The sequence below is a fragment of the Dermacentor variabilis genome, chromosome 5, assembly GCF_050947875.1.
Source record: "Dermacentor variabilis isolate Ectoservices chromosome 5, ASM5094787v1, whole genome shotgun sequence".
NCBI classification, from domain to species: Eukaryota; Metazoa; Arthropoda; class Arachnida; order Ixodida; family Ixodidae; genus Dermacentor; species Dermacentor variabilis.
Window position 1 is genome coordinate 16,983,198 of NC_134572.1, and position 22,576 is coordinate 17,005,773.

General features: G+C 47.7%; 1 protein-coding gene across 2 annotated transcripts in view; it reads left to right on the forward strand.

Moving 5' to 3' along the window:
• The first annotated feature begins 2,011 nt into the window (after positions 1–2,011).
• LOC142582310 (transcriptional regulator Erg-like) overlaps positions 2,012–22,576 on the forward strand; it is a 60,634-nt gene continuing 40,069 nt past the window's right edge. For both annotated transcript variants that reach the window (XM_075691873.1, XM_075691872.1), the window contains exons 1-2: positions 2,012–2,571; positions 4,464–5,536. In XM_075691873.1, coding sequence (XP_075547988.1) covers positions 4,657–5,536 — 880 coding nt within the window. In that variant the 5' untranslated portion in view covers positions 2,012–2,571; positions 4,464–4,656. The remainder of the gene's footprint in view (positions 2,572–4,463; positions 5,537–22,576) is intronic.

A 22,576-nucleotide genomic window follows, 5' to 3' on the forward strand; every position in this document is an offset into this window, starting at 1 on the left:
ATTGGCTTAGATCTCTTCGTGTGCGAAATATCAGCGAGAGGCGGGAGCAAGCTGTGTGTTCAGTTCAAGAACGCCTGCACACTGGACCGTGAACAAAGGAGGAGACAACGCAAATTTCTGGAATGTTATTCGCACATAATCTCAGTCGTCCTGGTCCGGGATCCCGAAGCAGGATGAGTTTTTCCTTAACTGCGAAGCTTTCTTTTTGAGAAACCCGTACGGGTTCCCTTTGTAGCTTCGTGCATGGTATTACATTCGGGTGGATGTCAATTTTTACTTTTTAAAGCGTGAATACCCTGCACTCACGGTAGGTGATAGTCGGGAGACTATGGTCACAGCGGTGGCCATTTCTAGAAAGGGGTGCGGCCATTGTCACAAGGACGAGAAGGTTGGCACAAAATGATACAAGCACGGACGGTGACACAGTCACTTAGAACGCCGAATGACAGACGTGGATCTGAGTGAATTTGGCAAAATACGTAATGCGGCTTTGCAGGGCCCACGAGGATGCCGTAGCAGTTCTACGTATTTCGTGACATCAGCAATATTCGCTGTGCGCTGCGTCTCCATGTGGTAATAGAGCAATTTACGTCACTTGGTGGCTCCGAGGCCTGTTCGTAACTTAATCAAATAGATAAACACACGGCAAGACAGCATAAAATAACATAATAATAACGTGATCTAGAGTGGAATGCTCCATATAACGACAAGGTCAGCTGCTATGTCAATCTCTACCAATTTTCAATCGGATATCTGTTTTTTTACAACAACAAGGATACATTTCCAAATGCCGCAGTAGTCATTTGCTGTCAGACCGGATCTCAATCTAAAAACTCTGAAATTTTCAGTGACGCACTTGTTGATTTCCGCTTCATCATCAGCATTGGTCGGTGGTACCGACAAGTATGGACTGTTTCTTTATATAGCGCCGCCAGTAACCTGCATATGCGGAGCACCTGTGTAGGGAGACGAAATCGTAATGAGAATGTCGGCTCTTTTATGCGGTAAAAACTAGAGTCATTGCAGGTTGTTTCAATATGGACTTTACGTGCCTTAGTGCGTGTGAATCGTAATGGAGCCATTTAGCGGCAGGTCGCTCCCGCTCGCTTTAGGTGATGCGTGCCCTGGAGGCCGATCGGTAGGTCTTCTTTGATCTCGCAAACACTGAGGCGAGGTAGTCAAAGGCACCGCGCCGTTATCGTTTGACGTAGGAAGAACAAAGAAGTAGCGCAGCAATTGGATGGCCGACATGCTAGGCGAAGGCGGGAGGGGGCAAAACGCGAGTCGTGTCCTCTTCTTTCGGCGTTTCGACTTTTCCACGAATCCGTCCTTCGACGTGGCGCGAGCATTAACGACCGCCCTTTTTGGTCAACTTGCCGTCACACCGAGGCCGCTGTCGGGCATCGACAGTATTGCTGCACGTGGCGCTTGTGCTGCCAGTTGCTGCTGGGCCACTGTTCCTCTCAGTCGGGGCTGCGAGGAGGAGAGATAAAGGTTCGCATTATGCGCAGTTGCCTAAATGAGAAGGCAGCGCCAGCAGCCTCGGCTGCCCCATGCGTCTTGCGCAAGGTCCACGGAGTTTGGCACGCACGCAAAGCGCACACGCCGCGTTCCTTGCACGGGCCGTGCTTTTCTTTTGAGCGAGGGGCGGCGCACTTACTGGTGCGTCACCAAGCAGCGGCGGGCGTACTTTCCCCAACGCCTCACCTGCATCGCTGTAAAGCCCACCCGACGCTGTCCCGCCGCGCGCGCCGGCCAATAATAAGGCTCGAGGACGACCCGCCTCGCTTCTTCCCTTTCGCTACCACCTCCCACTTCTGGAACGCTGCCCCCGCGTCGACGCTCGGCTTGGCTTGGCCCCGAGTGTGGCGGCTACAAAGTGGATATTGTGCGACCCCCCCTCCCCCATTTCTCTCATCACCAAAACGCTTTCCCGCTGCTCCCTCGCTCCTCGTAAGGGGGTGCAGGGTGCGCGCTTTATTGGTCCGCGCTTATTGGAGGAAGGCGCAATTTGAATTCGCGAATAACTCCTCCTGCGAGTCAAAAACTTCCATTTTGTATCTGTGTGGCTGTCAGGTGGTAAGACCCCGTGTCCTCCGCTTCTCTGAGTAGTTTCTTTTTGTGTTCGCACTTCTGACCTTCACCCTCTCGGAGTTTGTCTGGCCATGCGAGGAGGGGCTCACTCGAACCAACTCGGCGGAGAGGGTTCTTCTAACAGTTTATTCTTTTCTTTGCCTAGCTTCCTCCTAGTATTGCGCCAAAGGCCTCCCCTTCTTGCGTGTTTGTGCATGGAATAGAGCGTCAGGCCTTTCTCTTGCCACTCTCACACTCGGCACCTCTCCTTCTTGCCTCCTCAGAGCTGTCTTCTCCCGAACAACTCTGTAGTGAAATTAGCTGCCGGCAACTACGTCGAAAAAAAAGCGCGCCTCCGGTTCAAATCAGTTGGCTTTCCATGGCGTGTGCGGTGTGGACCACGTGCGTCGAAGCAGTGTTTGCCTGCGAAGAGGCCCATCGCTGTGGATACTCGTATTCAGCGCAACATGTGCCTCTGATATCAACGTGCAGCACCCGGTAAAATATTGTTTTTTTCTTATCGCTGTAATGCGGAGAGTCAGTGCGATTCCAGCTTTCTAAACACCGTGCTCACTAGGCACTACCACCTCACTGATTTATTGCGCCAACTTTGATCTCGAATTGGCGCTTGGCTTTGCCAGCGGTTTTTTTTTTTTTCCTTGAGAACTATTGTGCTCGTTTGTTCTCTACAGTCACTAGAATTAGGGTTGCCTTCAGTGTACGCTGGATTCGGTCATCGCATTAACAGAAACGTTAATAAGGAACAACAGCTCAAGAGTGTGGAAATCGACAACTCGTGATAATTCAACATTTGAGAATGGCTGCGAAAGAGCGGGGAAACTTTCCGACGAACGCAGTGCGTTTCGAACTCCGCCACTTGCTGATTATTTTCGAAAAGGTGTATTTTCGCCGAAGCTTTCTGCATAGCTCCTAAATGAACATCACGAACTTGAAACAGTTGTGACTCGCATGTGTGGTAACGTGTTCATTGTGACGTTACCACATGGTCACCGTGTCAAGACAAAACGAAAGCAATAGTTATTCGTGCATGTTCGTTGCACCACCAGAAGTTCATAATCGTTAATAAAGAGTCGCCAATAAACTGGCGGACTCTGTCGTAGTCGGCTTACGTTTTCCGCACCTTTTTCGCAAGATTGTTCGGCACGTTTTACAACGTTAACGTTCCTCTCGCATGAATGAACGGTTAAACAGCCTTTTTTCGTCTACTTAACTTTAAGAGTTTCGCATTCAGTGAATGTGCGGATTTTGATTATTGTACACGCTCTTGCGAAATGTGCTAGAAAAAGAAGCGAAGTGTCCTTTACAGTGCAATATTTTATTACATGGGAGTTCGCTTTAATTTATCGTTACCTTAAACGACGAAACGATTAACAACATTGCTTGAGCCGTCGCTGAATTTTATTTTCAAGGCAGTGATACCTTGGACTGGTGGGGAAATATGCTATTCATTGAATCGTACGAATTAACGCATTACATGCTCTTGCGCAATCACATTTCAATTTGCTGTATTCGCCGCTCTCTGCTTCAAATAGACCATCTTTCAGGCTTATAGAAATAATAGCAGCAACATCAATATCGACAACAACTAGTATCTTGTACAAAATTACGCAGAAGCTTTATCATAAATTTCTTTTAGAACTATCTATAGCTGCCATAATATACATATTTGATACGATAACAGTGCATGAGTACATGCACTCATACCCAGGGTGTTGGATATTGAGGGAATAGTGCGAATTGAATTCACTGTTTGTCGTGCTAAAAAAACAAACCAAAAATTCTTGAGGGTATCCCCGCACGTGGCCTTGTTGCACAGTTTATTTAGTATTTCCAGACAGCATTTATGGAAGACTTACCACTTCTAGATTGCCTTGTATCGCGGTCGGCAACACGAAGCAGCGTCTTCTATTAGCCCCCAAAATGACCAACTGAATCTAAAGGAGCTTTTTGTTACGTTTAGATTTAATAAAACGATCAACTTCCAGTAGTTGTTCTCATTATTTAGAAAACCTCTAGCAAAAGGTGCGCTCTGAAGATGGCGCTTATAAAATAGAGGGATAAATTTAGTCTGCACTAGAGCTTGTGGTTGCAAAACAGTCTTACTGGACAGCCTTACTGACTTCTGCACTTAGTGATTTTGGAAAATGGTCCCACTGGCCAGGTAATATAATCCTATAAATAAACAGGAATATTGCGGAATACTTTTCAATACGAACCTTATCTGTTCGATAATGTCATGAAGCGGACGAGCCAAAAAAGAAATGAGGTCGGCAGTATAGCTTAGTATTTACTACATTTCATTAAACACTCAATGTCACGTTGCATTCTGAGCAGTAAAAATAAACCTGCTCTTCTTCCGTTCTTTTCAGTTGAAGACTCTAAGAACACGGTACGGTAGGAAAAACACTGCAACAAGGGGGTCACCGAAGGAAGCAAGAATGTAATAGCGCTTACCGTATGTCGTACGGGAGAATGACCCCAAACTAAGCGCGTATACCCACTGTTCGTGAAAAGCACTCAAGTGGATCGAGCAAAACGGCACCGCGAGAGACGCCGCTCACCATGCAGGACGCAAACTTCGTGAGCACCATACCCACACCTCCGTACGAACACGGCGCCCACTCCGGAGGGCACAACTGGCCCGACTTCCGGTTGCCTACCGTGACGATGGCGCCGACACTTGGGAAGCAGCCCATGTTCGAGGTCGACGTCTTCGAGTCCTTTTTTAAGCCACTTTACTTTCCGGAGGACCTCAAGCTGACTTCGCAGACCGACCTCTTGGCTGAGCCGCAGACGACTTCGGTTGAACAGCCGCAGCGAGAGGTGCAGCAACGCAGCGCCACGATAGCTTCTTCGCCAGGAATTGTCGATGGCTCGGTGGAATGGCTCCAGCTCCGGACAGCGCGCGATGTGCCGCTTCAGCGGCCCGTCGAAGAGATGACGAACTTGGTGCCAGGAGTGGGTGGGAAAGCCCGCCAGGATTCGTCGCCACACATGTACGACGACGGCTCCCTCGAGAACGCTGCGTCGCGCTGCTGCGGGTTCGAGACACCAGAAGAGAGGCGAACATCGCCGGAGAGCTTGGCCTGCTCGCCAGGAGAGCACGACGAGTGGGCAATCGAAGACGTCGCCGTCTCTGTGAAGAGCTGGCCTTCCGCGTCACCGGCCGACGCGGCGGCGGCTGATTCAGCTGCCGGACGTGAATCAGCCGAGCGGCGCCGCCGGAACTCGGGGAGCCGGAGCGGCGTTTTCGAAGACGCCGCCAACCAAGCGGCGCCGGTCGCCGCCGCCGTCGGCGTCGACGGAACGTCGGTGTCTCCTGACGCTGCCGTGCCCGATGTTTCCACGGCGTCGACGGTGAGCTTCTCGGAGACAGGGACTCCTGACCGGGAAGAGAGTGCCGAATCCGAGACGGAGAAAGCGGAAGTGTGGCTGCCCACAGGTGAGAGTGCCCGCTTCCGCTGCTTCCTCTAAACGGTTCTAATCGCAGCGGTTGGCCGCGTGGGAGCCCGCGCGGTCACGCAATTCGTGGTCCTGCGGGAACCGTAGCCACCGCTGATTTTCCCCGAAGCCGCCGTCTCCGAGCCAAAACAAAAACAAAAAACGCATGCATAGGTCAGGCAATGCGGACGCGAAATGGGACCTGACTTGCACGTGGTGAGGAGTCGAATCGTGAATCAGCGTTGGGCGCGTGAGTATGAGCCATCGGATGACTACGAAAGCCGCCCCGTTGGTCGGCGCTATTGTATATTCTCTTTAGTGAACCGGCGAGTGAGACGTCGTCAGTGAGCGCCTGAATCAAAGGGGGTCATGACAGCTCGAATGCGCAGCGCTGCCACGCGACAAAGAACACATGCGTCACTATAGCCAATGCGTGAAATGCGGAATGCGGTAGGTTCGGCTACCACCTTATCCGCTTTCATTTCCGTTTACTTTATTATCTCTACATTTGAACTAAACATGACGATTTGGCGTTCTCTGGCTCAATTGTATGTTTCTACGTATGGTTGTGACTAGCAAAGACCGACAGATGCCCTTATTGTTTTCGCTCAAGCATGCGAGGTTTTATTGGCCAATTGCCAGCTCCTAAGCTCACGTACACTGCGTGACGCCTATGGTTAAACAGGTGCGTTCGCCGCCTTAGCCGTGAGGGGCGCTGGCTAACACTCCCAAAGCTAACCTTGCACACATACGAACACCCACAGAAGTGGAAGAGAAGATGGCGCCGCGCCAGTGTAATCGGTAAAGCACTGCACGCGTAATGCGTAAAGTGTGAGTTCGGCTCCCAGCTACGGCAAGTTAGCTTTTCGTTCACTTTCATTTCCCTTTACTTTATTACTTCTACCTTTCAAGTTAACATGATAATTACTTCTCCTATGATGTCTCAGGGTTCACTGCTTATTAAAGCGAAGCTTTCTTTGCCTACTTTCCTGGGTTTTGCGTGGCTGTCTGGATGTTGGGTGGGACTGGGTTGGTCGCTGTCTAGGCGGATATGCGTATTTGTTGATACACATAAAAAGGTTAAATGAAACTAGCCAGCGAGTGGCCTATGCAACCCTTGTATGCTATCGAAGTATTCGCACCTGTGTTCTGCATCACAAAAAAATAAATATAACTTCCTGCACAAAACATGAACATATAACGTCGCCTCATAAGCATCTCAAAGCACACCAGTCTGTTAGTGGAATGGTGGAATACATTTAATGGGTTATTTGATTTACTTTACTTTCTTTAATTTTGCCACTCAGTATGCGCCACTGGTTGCATCCCCGTCCTTGGCCGATCCTCCAGAATGGGCATGTCCCGCTACGAATGCCACATAAAACCTGGACATATAATGTCGGCTCGCAGAGTTCGTTGAAGCACACCGATTTCTTGATGAAACAGTGAATCATCTTGCGCAGATTCCATGATTTATTTATTTACAATTAGCCAGTCGCTATGTGCCATGGGTGTGCGCTCTTGACCAGTCCTCCAGAATGGGCATGTTCCACTGTGACACAAGAGGTATACAGAATCCATAAATGTCGCTTGATACGTGTCGTAATTTTCTGTGCTCACGCCTGTGATCGCCATTCTACCCTCAACACGCATCATACATCGCATTCGTCCTCTTGACATCGCTGCGTTTACGTCGCACACATTGCATCAACCTGATTCGGAGTTTGCGCTTCGGCATAGCTTGTGAGGGATGCAGTGCATAAACATGATAAATGCATGACAGTAAATTTGTGACCTTTGTGGCGGATAGACATAAACATTCCATTAGATTACACGTTGCATAGGATGAAAGTAAGCAAAATTGTACGCATCGCCTTTAGTTGTAAAGCATTAATGAACCGCATTGTCTAAGCCTTGCTTCACATAGATCTCAACGTGTGCATTGTATCTGCATTTATTTTTTTGATGCCTTTGCTGCAGTTGACTTTGCCGGAACACGGTCCAAAAATTTTGTGTATAGTAAAGGGGCACTTGGTCTACTCTTCCTAAATTATTTGGTTATGGTTTCTTACTACTGAGTATTTCGGGAACCCAAAGAAAATGTAGCAAATATTCTTAATTTCATGGCCGGAACATTACTGAAAATTGAAGCGGCAAGCTACCATTAGAAAAGTTTTTCTGCATGTCATTTTCATTCCAAAGCAAGATATCTGTGTTGTATACTTATCCGTCGCGGGAGGTGCGCCACCATGCTGAACTTCCCCTCGTCGATCAACTTTCGCGTTGCAGGGTCTGAGTGACGCGTGATTTAAGCTACAGGCTCGCTGTCGATGCACGCGAAAACTGTGCGATAAAACTAACTGACGGGAGTAGTGAAATTATTTTCGTCACGTTAGCTAGCGAACCAATCAGCGCGCACTGAAAGTGGTATCCCCGAAAGCAATCGACCAAGGATATACGGGCATTGGCCAGTTACCACGATTGTTTACTAAGTGTTCCTATTTGCAAGAAGTAGGACGCTGACAAAACTAGAAAAGAATATTTGTAAGTAGGCTGGCCTATAATTCTTCTCAACTAAGCGGGACTCCACCTTCGCCTGTAGGGCCCACATTGACACATTTGTACTTACATCCTTCTCCCCTACCCCCACCCTATCTCTTCTTTTTTTCTCTCCTCGTGAAGCGAGCAGGCGTGGTGATATGTTCCGAATAATAATAATAATAATAATAATAATAATAATAATAATAATAATAATAATAATAATAATAATAATAATAATAATAATAATAATAACAATAATAACAATAATAATAATAATGATGATGATGATGATGATGATGATAATCAGTATACTCAGTATTCACGTACGGGGCATAAGCCTGGAGGCTTACGAAGAGGGTTCTACTTAAACTGAGGACGACGCAACGAGCTATGGAAAGAAGAATGATGGTCGTAACGTTAAGGGATAAGAAGAGAGCAGATGGGGTGAGGGAACAAACGCGAGTTAATATATCTTAGTTGAAACCAAGAAAAAGAAATGGGCATGGGCAGGACACGTAAGGAGGAGGGAAGATAACCGATGGTCATTAAGGGTTACGGACTGGATTCCAAGGGAAAGGAAGCGTAGCAGGGGGCGGCAGAAAGTTAGGTGGGCGGATGAGATTAAGAAGTTTGCAGGGACAACATGGCCACAATTAGTACATGACCGGGGTAGTTGGACAAGTATGGGAGAGGCATTTGCCCTGCAGTGGGCGTAACCAGGCTGAATAATAATAATAATAATAATAATAATAATAATAATAATAATAATAATAATAATAATAATAATAATAATAATAATAATAATAATAATAATAATCAAACGAGCTGAGTTGCAACTATGGCCTTCGAGAGCACTATTAATTGAAGAAAGTCTGCACTACGTATAAACTCTATACTCAGTCATAAAAATTCTACACTGAATCCTAAAAAATACGGCCACTTTCACGTCTGTTATTTCTTCGGATTCAATATAATAGAAATATACTGGTTAGGCTGTCAGGTTCAGATCTGGGAACTATAACGCATGTCGTGTTTGCTACAGCTATTGATAAGGGAATGAATGAACGGCCACTAAAGTATCCAAGCGTCATGCGTGGAGCTGTAGTGCAATACTGACTATACAAGAGTTGTGTCACGCAGTAATTCGAGTGAATTTTCACGTTTGTCGTAATAGTTCGCCGATATTAAAAAAGAAGTCTCAGAGCTTTTAGATCACCCATGGAGCAAGTCACGCAACAAGGAAATGAAAACAAACAATAAACGAGTTTCTTTCTTTATTTTCTTTTATCGCTAAAAGTAAAAAAAAAAAGAAAAGCCAACTCTGGCATGCAGCACAATTCAACTTCTTATTCTACATTACTCACGGAGGCGAACATTATTTGCTCGAAAAATCAAAGTGAACATATTACTAATTGACAATGTTTCCCAATTAACTTTTAAACTAATAATTTACGGCGCATATTGAAATTTAAGAATTCTAGCCGGTGGCTTCGAAAGTCATATACACTAGGAAGAAATTCTGAAGATGACAGATAAGCGTTTCGAGATATTTGAATTTCGCGAACAATATTCATTGGTGGTCTAGTCATTTTTGATCTTCAGTGCATAAAAACTAAAGGATCTCTTTTAAAGAAGTAAGTGCAAAAACAGTGCACATTTATTTCAAGTTTGACAGCGCTCATTTTGTTTCATCTTAGCTAGTTTCAAACTCCGTTCCAAATGGATGTGCCTTGAGAAATCACTAACTTCAATTCGTGCACTGCAACATGAGCGCTACAGTAATGTTGATTAGTGAAACTTTGTTAATTAGTGAAGTATGCATTTTGGCTTCTACTGTAAGTAACGTCGACCTCTTCGAGTTATCCAGCTGAAGGAGGAGAAGAAAATAAACAGAGAAGGCAGGGATGTTAACCAGAAATGCTTCTGGTTGGCTACCCTGCTCTGGGCGACGGGAAATAGGGAAGAGAAAGATAAGAGAGAGGGAAGGAGGGGAGGGGATGAAAGCCGCGGTGAGCTCGCGCACGCACGCGGAGGGCCTGAGCGAGTTCGCCTGAGCATGCAAAGCGCGCGTTATTTCATATATCTAAAAATAACAATGAATCATCGGCATAAAACGAGACCCTAACATCGAGAGTAGGCGCCAGGCACTCTTTGTTTGGCGATTAACATGGATAGTCCAGACTACAATCAAGGGAACATTGCTGTCAACATTAAGACAATTTTTTTTATTAAGAATTAAATTAAATTATGGGGTTTTACGTGCCAAAATCACTTTCTGATTATGAGGCACGGCGTAGTAGGGGACTCCGTAAATTTGGACCACCTGGCGTTCTTTAACGTGCACCTAAATCTAAATGGTGAGTAAGCGCCCATGAAGGAACATATTCAGCAGTGATGTCGCTCCAGCAGGTAGTGAATGTTACTTCTTGACCACATAAACAGTTCCTCAGCTTCTTATCATTTTTTCTTGCGTTGCTTCATCCTGTTGAAAGCAGCCGTTTCCTTTGCTTTTTCTTGGAGAGAAGCGGCGATACTATTGCTACTTTCAAGAAAGCCAACGACCCGTGTACAGTTGGCTATTTACCTCGCCTTTCTTTTTGCCGGATGTGTACAACGATTCGCATCGAAAACTGGGAAGAGCAAAAACGGAGGAAGAAGGGCCGTTAGCCTAGCTGGCCGCCTTAACTACCGGTTAACAATTGCCCGCGAGGCATGTGCCGACCTGTAAACTGTCGCGCCTGATTACACGTCGCTTTGCGAAAGGGAGAGCCGCCTGAGCTTCCGTTCCTTCACTAACAGGTTGAAACATTGGTCAGTAGAAATAGTGCTTGGACGAAGCAAGAAAACAAAGAACGCGGCCCACCGGCAAACTATATACGCCACAACCATTAGGAACTCTCTCGCTTTCACTCTCTGAGGTTTCTCTCAAATCTTTTTTTCTTCCTCCCGTTCACGAGCAGTGGAAGTTATCTTGCCAGCGTAGATTCCTTGAAACTCTACGCCTTATTCATTATTTTCTCCCGTTGAGAGCAAGACGTTCAGAGTTGCTTTCGCATCATCCAGCTTAGTCGGCCTCGTGGTCGCCGCTCGCATAGCGGACGCAATTAGCCCGTCGCCGCCCGGACGGGCGCCGTCCGTCTTGGCGGTGTCTTAGAAGAGAGCGTCCGCAACCAGGCACCGACCCTCGGCTTCCTCCTCGTAGCCTGGCGTCGGGTACCAGCTAGCGCTTCATGGGCACACGCCGCCGACCAGCCGTTCGCGCGCCTTATAACGAGGTGTGGACGAGACCATGCGCCAGACCTACGCACCAACATCGCCAGCGCACGTCAAGGAAAAGGTGGAGGAGGGCATCGGGGGCAAGCGCACAAAGGCGCCGCGACCACGCGCCGAGCCCCCGCGACCAGAGGCGCCGTCGCGGCCGGCATGCGATTCATATACACCTGCCGCGTGGCACACTTGTTGCGTGCCGCCCGCCGCCGATGCGCGATTCCACGCACGCTAACAAACGTACGAGCTGGCGCTCTTCCTCTTTCCACCCGACAGAGGGGAGAGAAAGAGAGCGCATTTCTCCGTTCTCCAGGAAAGCAAGCAAGCGCCTCTGTCGGGGAACCGCGGCGACGACTCGATTTCTGTGGGCGGCTGGAGCGTGCGGAGAGCCGGCTTCTGGGAAACGAATCTAATTTCGTAAACGCTGCTGGACCTTCGCATGAAGAACAGAGGAGGGGGGGGCGAGTATGAGACGGCAAAAGAAGAAGAAAAGTAAAAATTAACCCTCTGAGGTAAGACGTGTCGTAAGTTACAGCACCACGCGACGAACCAGTTAGAAAAAGGATAAATAAATATTTTTCCAATGCGAGATTTGCTTCGTTGAGTCGTGCTGTTCGCGATTGCACACACACGGCATGACGTGCTTGTTTGTCTCGATTGACCTCTGGCGCTCTATGATGGTGTCGGTAAGGAAGGCCGATGTGGGAAGGATGGTGCTCTGTGTTTGCGTGTGCGACGTGGCGTTCATCTCCCTCTAATGGCTCGCGGATAACGCGTCTCCCGTCGACTTCACGTCGTTGTCGAAACATCGTAATCGCAGCCGACGACACCGGTCTCGCTCTCTGCCGAGAGGTCAGAGAGGCGACCGCGCATCGGCGGCCCGCCAGGCGAGGACGGCAGCCACCGCGGCAGCATGAATCACGAGAAACTTGGCGCCGTAACAATAAGGAAAGTGTTTCTCCACGCTACCGCGGCAGTAAAGACGCTGTCGTTGCCGCCGCTTGAATCAGCGGCGCCGTCTCCAGGAAAATACGGACTGGTGGGCGAAGGGGAGGTGCCTCGCTCTGTAGTACTACGCACGGAGAGCATGAATGAAAAACCGCGTCTCTCCTGAAGCGTGACGTATTACTCTGGCACCTATTTCGGCCTTGTTTCACGAAAGGGAGGGGAGGTGGGGAGATTGATTAGTTCCTTGCGGCTGTCGACCTCGTTTCGACAGGGAGTCACAAATAACATGAAAAACCAATAACGAAGCTTTCCGTGTGGAACCAACTTTATGGTGATAGCAGCCAACCGAAGAAGCTCCACTATTGTTCGGGTTCTAATTATTTTGTAAATCGTGCTGGTTGATCACCTAGCTCTTCAATAATTAACTTCACATCGAGTACGTCAACGTTCGAACTTCTGATCATATTTCAAAATGTCAGCTTCAGCTGTCTGCAGCGCACTACCTTCTCTCTCTCTCTCTCTCTCTCTCTCTCTCTCTCTCTCTCTCTCTCTCTCTCTCTCTCTCTCTTCTATGTTTTTGAGAACAATGCTAAATCTGAAAAAGAAAACCTGTGTGAATAAGGAACACCTGATACGCGTTCCAGCTTTAAAGCACTTAATTTTGGAAGCGAACTGAGATGCCACTTGATGCGATAATTATCACGCGTAGTCAATTGAATTCGCTTTTCTGGAGTAATTGCTGTTTTAACCTGGAATAGGTTTTTTTTTTATTAGATGCCAAGAGTACATACAATCATAAGTGCGGGCTGCGTGGGGAAATCTTTATTTTTTTCGCACGTCTAAAAATGCTGCAGTGACGCAGCTTTTCAAGAGCGCATACAAGTGCATGCGAGACGCGTACATTTTTTGTCTTCGTCTTACGCTGTCTTCAGTATCAGTTTGTACCATCGCCCAGCGCGCTAGCCTTTTTACCCGTACTCGTAACTAGGATAGTACCTACATAGAGGAATGCGCCACCAGCAACGGCAGCTAATCTCACGCTGCTTGATATTCAGATGCCGTTCGCGCGGCAGCAGGCGCGATAGGCTCTGCCGGTCCTGTCATTCCTCTTACCCCGCTCCGCCGCGCTCCCGGTGGGCCCCCGATCATGCGCCTCTGAGTCAGAGCTGCGGCACGGGGCTTTATCGCCGCATCGTGAGCTCACGCGGCACTCCTATCCTTGGTCCTGCCTCGTGCCTGGAGGCGCATGGCGGCGGTGCCGGCGCGCACGTATTCAGCGTCACCCTATAACCGTGCAAACTCGTGCCACTTTCGCGTGGACGAACGGTTGCCGCGCCATCACCTGTGGTCTGCTTGTAGATTCGACGTCTGTCACGTTGCCGCCTGTAACGAGGTCACTTCGTCGTGACTCATCCCCGAGTACTTGGCTTCACGTGGTCGAGATTACGCGGAGAAACCGTCTTCCCCGTCCTATACGGGGAAAGGCACGGTCAGTGCAGCAGGGAAGGAGACCGTACATTTTTTTTTACTTCTCGTTTTTCTTTTCAGAGCTCGCCTCTTGAGGCAAGCTATTGAAAAAAAATAACTAAGTAACGAAAGTAGTCTTTGCAGGCTATACTTATAATCGTAGGCGAGTGGCAAAGGATTCTCTATGGGCAAAGGAGGAAAATGTCAGCCCTTGTAAGTATGGGGCGACCTATATGTAACTTAAGCATCGACACAGCTAAAACTACTGCATCGAAATTTTCGAACGGATTTTTCTCCTTTCGTAACTGGCTTCTACAAGCTTGTGACGTCGAAGCATGTGGTGTGAAATCGTATATTTATTTCATAAACACTCTGTCACACCGCAAAGAAAGAAAAACAAATAATAAAGAAAGAGAAAAAAGAAGATATTGATGTTACATGCTGGAGTGTAAGAACCCTGTCGTCTCGTCCTTCTGTCCTGACTTTAGTAGTTGTGTATTAATGTTTAGCGAAACATATTCTGAAATCTGAGGCTATGAGCAACAACAAGCCCAAGAAGCTACGGTGATGAGCAATAATTTGCTTCATATTTTAGTGTCACGAGAGTATAAACACCGACACGACGGACGAATTGCGTGCGGACAAAAGTACGGAGTCCTGAGGGTGACCTCTACTTAGGGCAAGCAGCAACGGCGTTAACAACGTCAACATAAACAATGATGCATTTTTCGCTGCCGGCAGTGGCTTGCTGGTCGTTCAAACGGATCGAAGTGCACTGTCACAACCCGCTATTCCATCCAGACATTAATTGATTCAGAAGTTGAGCGGCGGACATTTGAGAGGAAACGCCTACGTCGGGATCACTGATCAGCTTTGCACAGCTCGAAAGCGTTTTCTGTTTGCTTTTTCTCTTCCCTGCACGCCTTCTTCGTTAAACCGGCAGGAGACGCACAGCATCTCGTTCCACGAATACCTACCCGCTGATTCAAACTGGCCGCGCGCGCTGTATGCGGACGCGGAGGCCGGTCTTTCACACAATGCGCATTCTTTTCTCACGCTCAAACGTCCATCTAGACGGTTCTCCGGCCGCACCCCTGACTCTGAGGCTGCGCCGTTCTTGGACCGAGCCGCGTCGTTCCTTTGCGCGCGCTCCCGACTTTCACCTCTGCAGCAGCGAGACTCGTCCGGTGGTTTCGTCGCTGCCCCCGGCGCAGTGGCCGGGGAGCGTGCGAAATGACCCTGTTCCCCAGGCGCCCTCCGAACGCATCAGCGTGGGAGGATGCGTTGCATCAGAGTGCTACCCGTAGGTACGCATATCGCCTTGCATGATCGCACGGTAGTGCTGCCTGAGACGCTGTATCACCAGTGGCTGTGGCTGGCTGATACATATGCAATTCTTTATTTAATGCATCAGGTTTACTTTATTTATTTATTTTTGTTGTTCTGCGGAAACGTATCATTAAAAATTACTTGTGCGGTAGACGGCGCAATCTCAAGTGTACAAAGGAATTTCTTGAACAGACGGACATTGCTTGCGCGACAAACGGCCCTGTTCAGTTAGCTAACGAGTGTACACTACTTACCATCTAATTAAGTTTGCTGACACATGTTGCCCAATTTTTAGTTTCATCCCGACGTTGGTGAAGTCAAGTCCGTTTAGCAGAAATTATGAAACAAGCAACTGTTTCGATGAATCCTTCCCCGAATACGCGTCTCACGTGCACTGGCGTTCCACTTAGTTTTGCAAGGGTGGCTATTGTCATAATCTTTCCCAGTGTGCGTTTGGCTGGGCTCGAATTACGGCGTGTCTAAATCGAGCGGCCGACAGAAGAACTCAATGCGACTCAATGAGCACAATGCATCAATGCTTGTGTTACGTGAATTTGAATACACGGTGTGCTACTTTCTCCTCATGACATCCTACATGCATTGCAATTTACTCGGTGTGCACCGTGATTCCAGTTCAATACTCTCTGAAACTATCATCATAACATATTTCCATGTGTTGGCACGTTCTAGAGGAGCTTAGCAGGATAACTCTTCAATCATTCCTGTCTGCGCTCACAGTACGCGCACCGCTCTGCTCGTCTTGTGCAACGTCATTATATGTGTATATGCGTGATATCTGACGGCTCGCGCGCTGAACTTAAGCTTCATGTGTATGCATTGTGCCAAATAAATGTTTATACTCCTCTTCCTCCTCCTTAGTTCGCCTGAGGCCGCACTACGAGCAGAAGATCGATGTTACATCACTTGAAAGCAAATCACGTCCCTTTTTCTCAGGCTCGCGCCGTGCAGTAATCTACAGGCTGCATATAACATTGTGCAATCTTGATAGTCTGCTGCAGGTCTTGTAGAATGTGTTCTTAGAATGTGGTTCCCTGCAAGCTGGATAAAGCTATGCATCGCGCGTGAGGTGTTTGCGAAGCCTCTGAATCCACAGGGAAGCTTTTGTAATACGCGAAACTGAATAAGACACTGGCTGGAAACGACGTGCGGGTTAACAAGAATAAAAAAGGTAAAGGAAGAAAAGGATCAGGTGGTGGCTCCATACATCCTTTAGTATTTGCAAGTGCGCTTCTCTGCATTTCACACCTGCCGCGCTAACGGCGGCAGCACACATGCCCGGATGAAGCCATGAGAGCATGGACTCTGCTTGCTGGTGCCTTCCTGCTGCATGTGCTTTGATCCCTAGACACACGTCTACATGCATTGTCCGCCTCATAAACCTCACCAATAGTAAACATATACGCATAATTGGCTATGCCAGCCATTAGCACACCAAGCTACATTGTGGTAGAGCGAGTCTTACATTTAAGAAAATTATGCCTAGGACATTACAAATACGAAATTGAATATCCTTGTGCCGTTTTAGTGTAAGATATTCATTTTATGCAACTGAAAGGGTTCCAGATGCCAATATGACTTCGCATGCGCCAGTGAAATCTCAATCTTGCAGAGTGACATTTCATGACTCCTCAGCTGACTGGAATCTCATTACAGATGCGTACGAACGCGATAAAGCTTGTCACGCTTGGCACGTATTTGTCACTGTACAATATGGTAAAAATGGAGTATTTCATTGATGGTAATGATCAGCAGGTGGGCACGTGCTTCATGGTGCACGCGTGCCGTACGATGAGGCGCACCCTCCGCTAACGAATTCTCAAAGACCCGCTCGATTAAAGCTATTATGTTCCCTTCGATATAGGCCACAACCAGGGCGAAATAGAAAAAAAAAAATCGTCAGCCCTTCCACTCTGTGCAGAAGGACGAGCAGCGAAGCTGTGGCGTGTTTTACCGCAATCGACGCATCTATGTATATTATTATTATTATTATTATTATTATTATTATTATTATTATTATTATTATTATTATTATTATTATCATTATTATTATTGAAGGACACAGACAAAGGATACAACTTCACTGTGAACTGCGTAATTACGAAAAGTAGATGAAACATGGCGTAACGTTAGAGTCGTCTTGGTGGCTAAATTGTCATATAATTCGTTTCGGGATAGTTCCGATAAAACAAGAGTTAAAGCCGTTTTCGAGAACCATGCTCCATTTGTAGACGACCGTGTATTGACAGGACACGGGTATTCTGTAACGTTTACAACTGCACTGTGAACTAAGTAATTATGACAAGTAAACGTAACTCGGCGTAATGATAGAGTCGTCTTAGTGGCCAATTTCAGTATATTTTTTTCCAAGATACCTACATTACATTGAGAGCTACACAGCATTCACGAGAAACTGGAGACGAAATTTTTTTTTTCGTGTTGACGCGACGCGTAGGCGAACGGACATGGACCACCGCCGGAGGGTAGCTATATACAGCTCCGCTGTAAAAAAGCAAAACGAAAAAAGGGCAGAACGTAAACGCGGAGCGCCATAGCCGTCACGGGGCGTGCAAGATGAGAATAGCAGACCTATACACTGTGTTGCAAGAACCTGCGTTCCGCGAAATTAAGCGGCACTCGATGGCGAACGTACATGATAACGGCTAGCACTGCGTTCCCACCCTGGCATCAGGTTCACCTTGGTTGCTCTCTCATTGCGGCTGACAGCCTACCACGAAGAGCAGAAAGATGTTATGCGGACGGCTATCCGATTGCGCCTATAAGGAGCGCGGGAGGGTGCTTGTGTATGTGCATACCTAGCAGAAAGGAAAGACAAGCAGAAAAGACAGTACAAGAACGCAACTTCAGTACGTGCGCCTCTCTCCCAAAGCTCTCGTTCTGCGCGTAGTGCGCGTACAGCGACAGTATTGCGGTGCATAGCTTCTCCCTCCCCCGCTCTCTCTCTCTCTCTCTCTCTCTCTCTCTCTCTCTCTCTCTCTCCTTATGATCTGTTTGGTTACGAGTGCTCTGGGATAGCTCGCATCTTTTTTATTCGTCGCGAGTGCACGCGCCTTATCCCAGCGCGCCAAACGACTCTCGCTCGCTTTCCGAAGCAGAGGTCACGCGTCGACGATGCGCCGAGAATTCGGCAACGGCGACGACGCACCGCCCTATTCTGAGAATGCGCCGGCGAGGGCATCGCGGAACAGGAGCCGTTGTTTCTCGGCCGTGGCGCAACTGGCCGCAACGACTCCCGCAGCGACGGGCGCTGCACGGCGAGCGCGGCAAGAGGTGCCGCGCGAGAAAGAGAGGCGACGCGAGTCCGTGGGACGGAGCACTATTTAGAGCGCGCGCCCCGCAAGAGCACGAAAGAAAAAGAAAAGCGAGCCTGAGCAAGTCGTTGCGTTGATGTGCGCCACTGCAACAACCCCCGGACCCTTCCCTTTGCCTATATCTCGCGTCTCGTCAAATTACCGGTGTTCCGGGTGTGGTGGCGACGAACTTTAACGCTGCGTGGCCGGGGCTCGTTCTCGTTTAACACAAAAATAAGGCCACGCAGATAACGTCCTGGGAAGGGTAGCATAAATGGACACGCTGTTCGTGGTAGAAAATAATAAAGTACGTTCGCAGTACACGTGCTGATGCTATTGAAAGGGGCGTGCGACAATCCGCTGGTGCAAAGCGCGGAAAGGGAACAGAAAGAAGGCCAGAAGCAGTGTTAACTGGTTGTTCATTAAAATAAATAAATAAATAAATAAATAAATAAATAAATAAATAAATAGGGAGACAAGAAAATTACCGATGACTGCCCTGTAACTCTCTGACGCAGTCTGCTCACACCAAAGTGGCGGCCAGCAGTGGTGGGGTTGAGGTAGGGAGGATAACAGAGAGGAGGGAGTAAAGGAAATAACTATTGAAGTATATACAACAAAGCGACTCGGTAAGAGTTATCCATAGTTAGCTTGTAGAGTTTGCTACCCGGCTCTGCGCACCGGCACTGTTAGGTAAAAATGCAGTGAGCCGTTAGAACGACAAATCGTGGATTGAAAACGCAAATGTTGCCTGCGTATATCGAAAGACGATGAGACATCGGCACAATGCTTCCAGTCGTACAAGAAACCTTGCAATGGGCCTTAGCAGAGTCAATGATTTCATGGAGGAACAGGGAAGAAATTTTCTGTTGAAAAATTAGGTGTTATACCGTCCAGTCTTGAACGTCTTAAGGTTTTAACATCTGTCTTGGCGTTCATTAGTTGGAAATAGTCTAAATACATTGTTTCTTTTTTACATTATTGTCGATCAGTTCTTAATATGAACCCAGCACTTGGAAACTCTGGAAAGGAAAGAAAACCGTGCTCAAATTCTGAGATATCCGGCTGGAGTCGGATATGGTCGGATAACCTGCTGAAGTTTCACGTCACAATATTACGATCACTTTTAGTACGTTCGCTGCCAGTGCTCTATGCCGCGCCACGCTCAGTAGACAAGTTTCATATTTTAATCGCAAGAAGTCCTTGAGTTTGTCTTGAGGTTATGCCAAGCACACGGGAGTCATGACAAAGAGTGAAAGCACAAAAGTGGTGCCGCGGGAGACGCAGAAATTTCGGATTTTTTTTTTTCGAGTATTTACTCAGCATCAGCTCGAGAAACTTTCAAAAGGGTTGATACTCAGAAATTTATGTAAGCTGCATTCACAATTGATCGTGTACAAATCAATCGCTCCGATCTTTCAACACAGTGATGAAGCAGTGTCTTGATTTATATATCCAGAACTTAGTTATCTGTAAATAAAAGAAAAGTGATGTTTCACAAATAGTTATGGCATAGTTAGTAATGTTTCAAGTGTACAACCAGCAAACAAGTTTGCACAAATGGCGCGTGCATTAAGAAGAGTTCATTGTCTGCTTTTGCTATACCGACATTAAATGTGTAACGCATGTTTAAGCTCTGTCGTGTTATACCCCACCAATGACGGCAGAAACTTACGCGATTATTTGAGAGACAAGGTTTATTGCGGCTAGTCAGCCTCCATATAAATGATTAGTTTGCGCAGATCCACAGTTTGCATGTGAGTTGCTCTTTAACGTTCAGGCAAAATGTGCACACAGCAAAACAATACTGAAAATCGCTGAGATGACACATTTTGCTGGAACTCGCATAAGGAAAACTGCATTTCAGTTGGTTCTCAGTCATACTGGCATACTTGTAAATGAATGAGCGGCGGAATTGGCAAAATGTGCACACTAACATGGGAAATGCATTATTCTACAGTTCAATCACGATGTTCGAAACACACCACGCAAACTCTCAGCGAGCAGGTAACCTGCGGCGCTGTGCAGTAAAGAGGCCAAAAGATCAGTTTTATATGCCAAATAGACCTTGGACTGACATTCCGTTTATTTTTTTTTAGGGCCCACTATACAGTCATGTCACAAATTCCCTTTGTTATTATTCCCCGCACCATAGACTATACCATACCACTTGTCATCATCATCAATTTATCGCTGAATGTGGAAGCCTTGTCTGACCGCTTTCGCCTTGGTGTTGCCTACATTAAGCACTTTCATTTTAACATTCATCGTGCAAGCTCCACGTCTTGAGCATATTCAACAGTGGACGAGAACTTAGTCATCGTGTTGCTGGACTGCCCGCTATATGGCCAGCAAAAGCAACGGCTACGCTTCAAACTTAGTACTCTGAGCAACGATCCACTGTCACTTGGGACGGTATTTGGACTGTGGCTGGTTAGTTACCTCGGAAAATTTCACTGCAGCGAAATACTTCTTGTTTATTAGTACGAAGGCGTGAACATGTGGTCAAAATACTGGGTACGGTTTTATGCAGTGACTCACGCTCGTTGATGTATCATTTTTTTTCTCCCTCTTGTACGTTTTAGTGTCTGCACATGGTAACTATATAGTCCCTTTCATTATTATTTTTCATTTGATATATATCTACTTCTTTAAGAAAACACATATTTTCATTCAATTTGATATAAGTGAAATGCAGTAGCCGGAGGCGTACTGCTTCCAAAGTTTCCAGTTGGACCCCATTTAATCCAACCTTACTGCCTCCACGATTGAAAACTCACGTTCAGGGAGACATTACTTTCCCATGCACTTGCAGCAGGGCTTCCTCTCGTTTTATCGTCGCTTCTACATCATCGCAACGCCATCTTTCGAGCATGCGTTTGTACATCCATCACCTTTAGGAAAAGTGCTTTCCGAACACACCCCTAATGTATTCGACAAAAAGTCGCTGCGCACAGAATCTTTCTTTAAGCAAGGTTGTTCTTATCTTTAAATTTTTGTTCTCACTGGAGATCTGCAGAGTTCATCGACCGAGTGATGTGGCCAACTAAACGTGTACGAAAACGTAGAGACGAAAAGGTCGAAACACCTCTACCGATTCAGCGTATAACGATATTCAGCCCGGCACAGTGCTCCCACAACCTTTGACCTCCTTCATATAACAGGCAGGCGCATGAGCGTGGGATTACGTTGCGGTGCCATACAGGCGCAGTGACGAGAGCACCGCGAAGAAAAAAAAAAAAAGAAGGAGTCTCTGGAGGCCAGCAGTGTAAAGAGACGGAACTTGCCACCTTTACCGAAAGGCCCACTCGTAATCAGCGCCAACAGTAATTGCCCTCGTCGCCAGCGCTGCTGATGCGCGCCGCCGGGAGCGACCGATGCGAATCTCCTCCCGGTCGCGACCTGGGTGCGGCTCCTCCCGGAGACGCTGGTGCGCGGAGCCAACCTTCGACCCGGATTCACCTCTCGCTCGTCGCCGCTGTGTGTGCGTGTGTCCGGCTGCTCGCCGCTATACGGTAGCGGCAGCAGCAATGCGGACCTGCGTCGGTGGCGACGTTTATTGATATCGCCCCACCACTATTACGCCCCGCAGACCGCGCGGTCAACCCGGCGGCGCAGGCAGCTCTCCATCCGCGCTCGTGCGGCCGCACCCAGCAGCGGGTCTCCGCTCGGCGCGCTTCAATTTGAGCCGCTTGTCAGCCGGGGCGGGGAAACGGCAGTTCCGCCTGCCCCGTTGCCTTCATTGCAGGCGGGACATCGTTGCGTTGTGGCTTGCGGGCGTGCTCTCTTATCTACTCGTGAATCCGCACTCGAGTCCTATATATGGAAAGGGACTACGTGTACACACGCGAGCCTCGGATCGTGTGGGTCGTATTTGTTCACCTTGGAAGCGCTGATTAGGAACGGTCGTACTTACGGGTATGTGAAGGAGACGTTGGCACCTTTAAGTAGCTCGGGCTAGTTTTAACGCTTCAGAGATGCAGCAAAATTGTATCATTCGTACAGACTGAAGCTCGCATCTGGAGATCGGCAACGATCCAGTGGCCCACAGATAATTATTAAGTCAGTTATTACTAGGACATTAACATGAAGTTTAAATTACAGATGCAATGCACAAGAGGTGACCGCGTCCTTGGCATAGTAGTTCTACACACAATGAT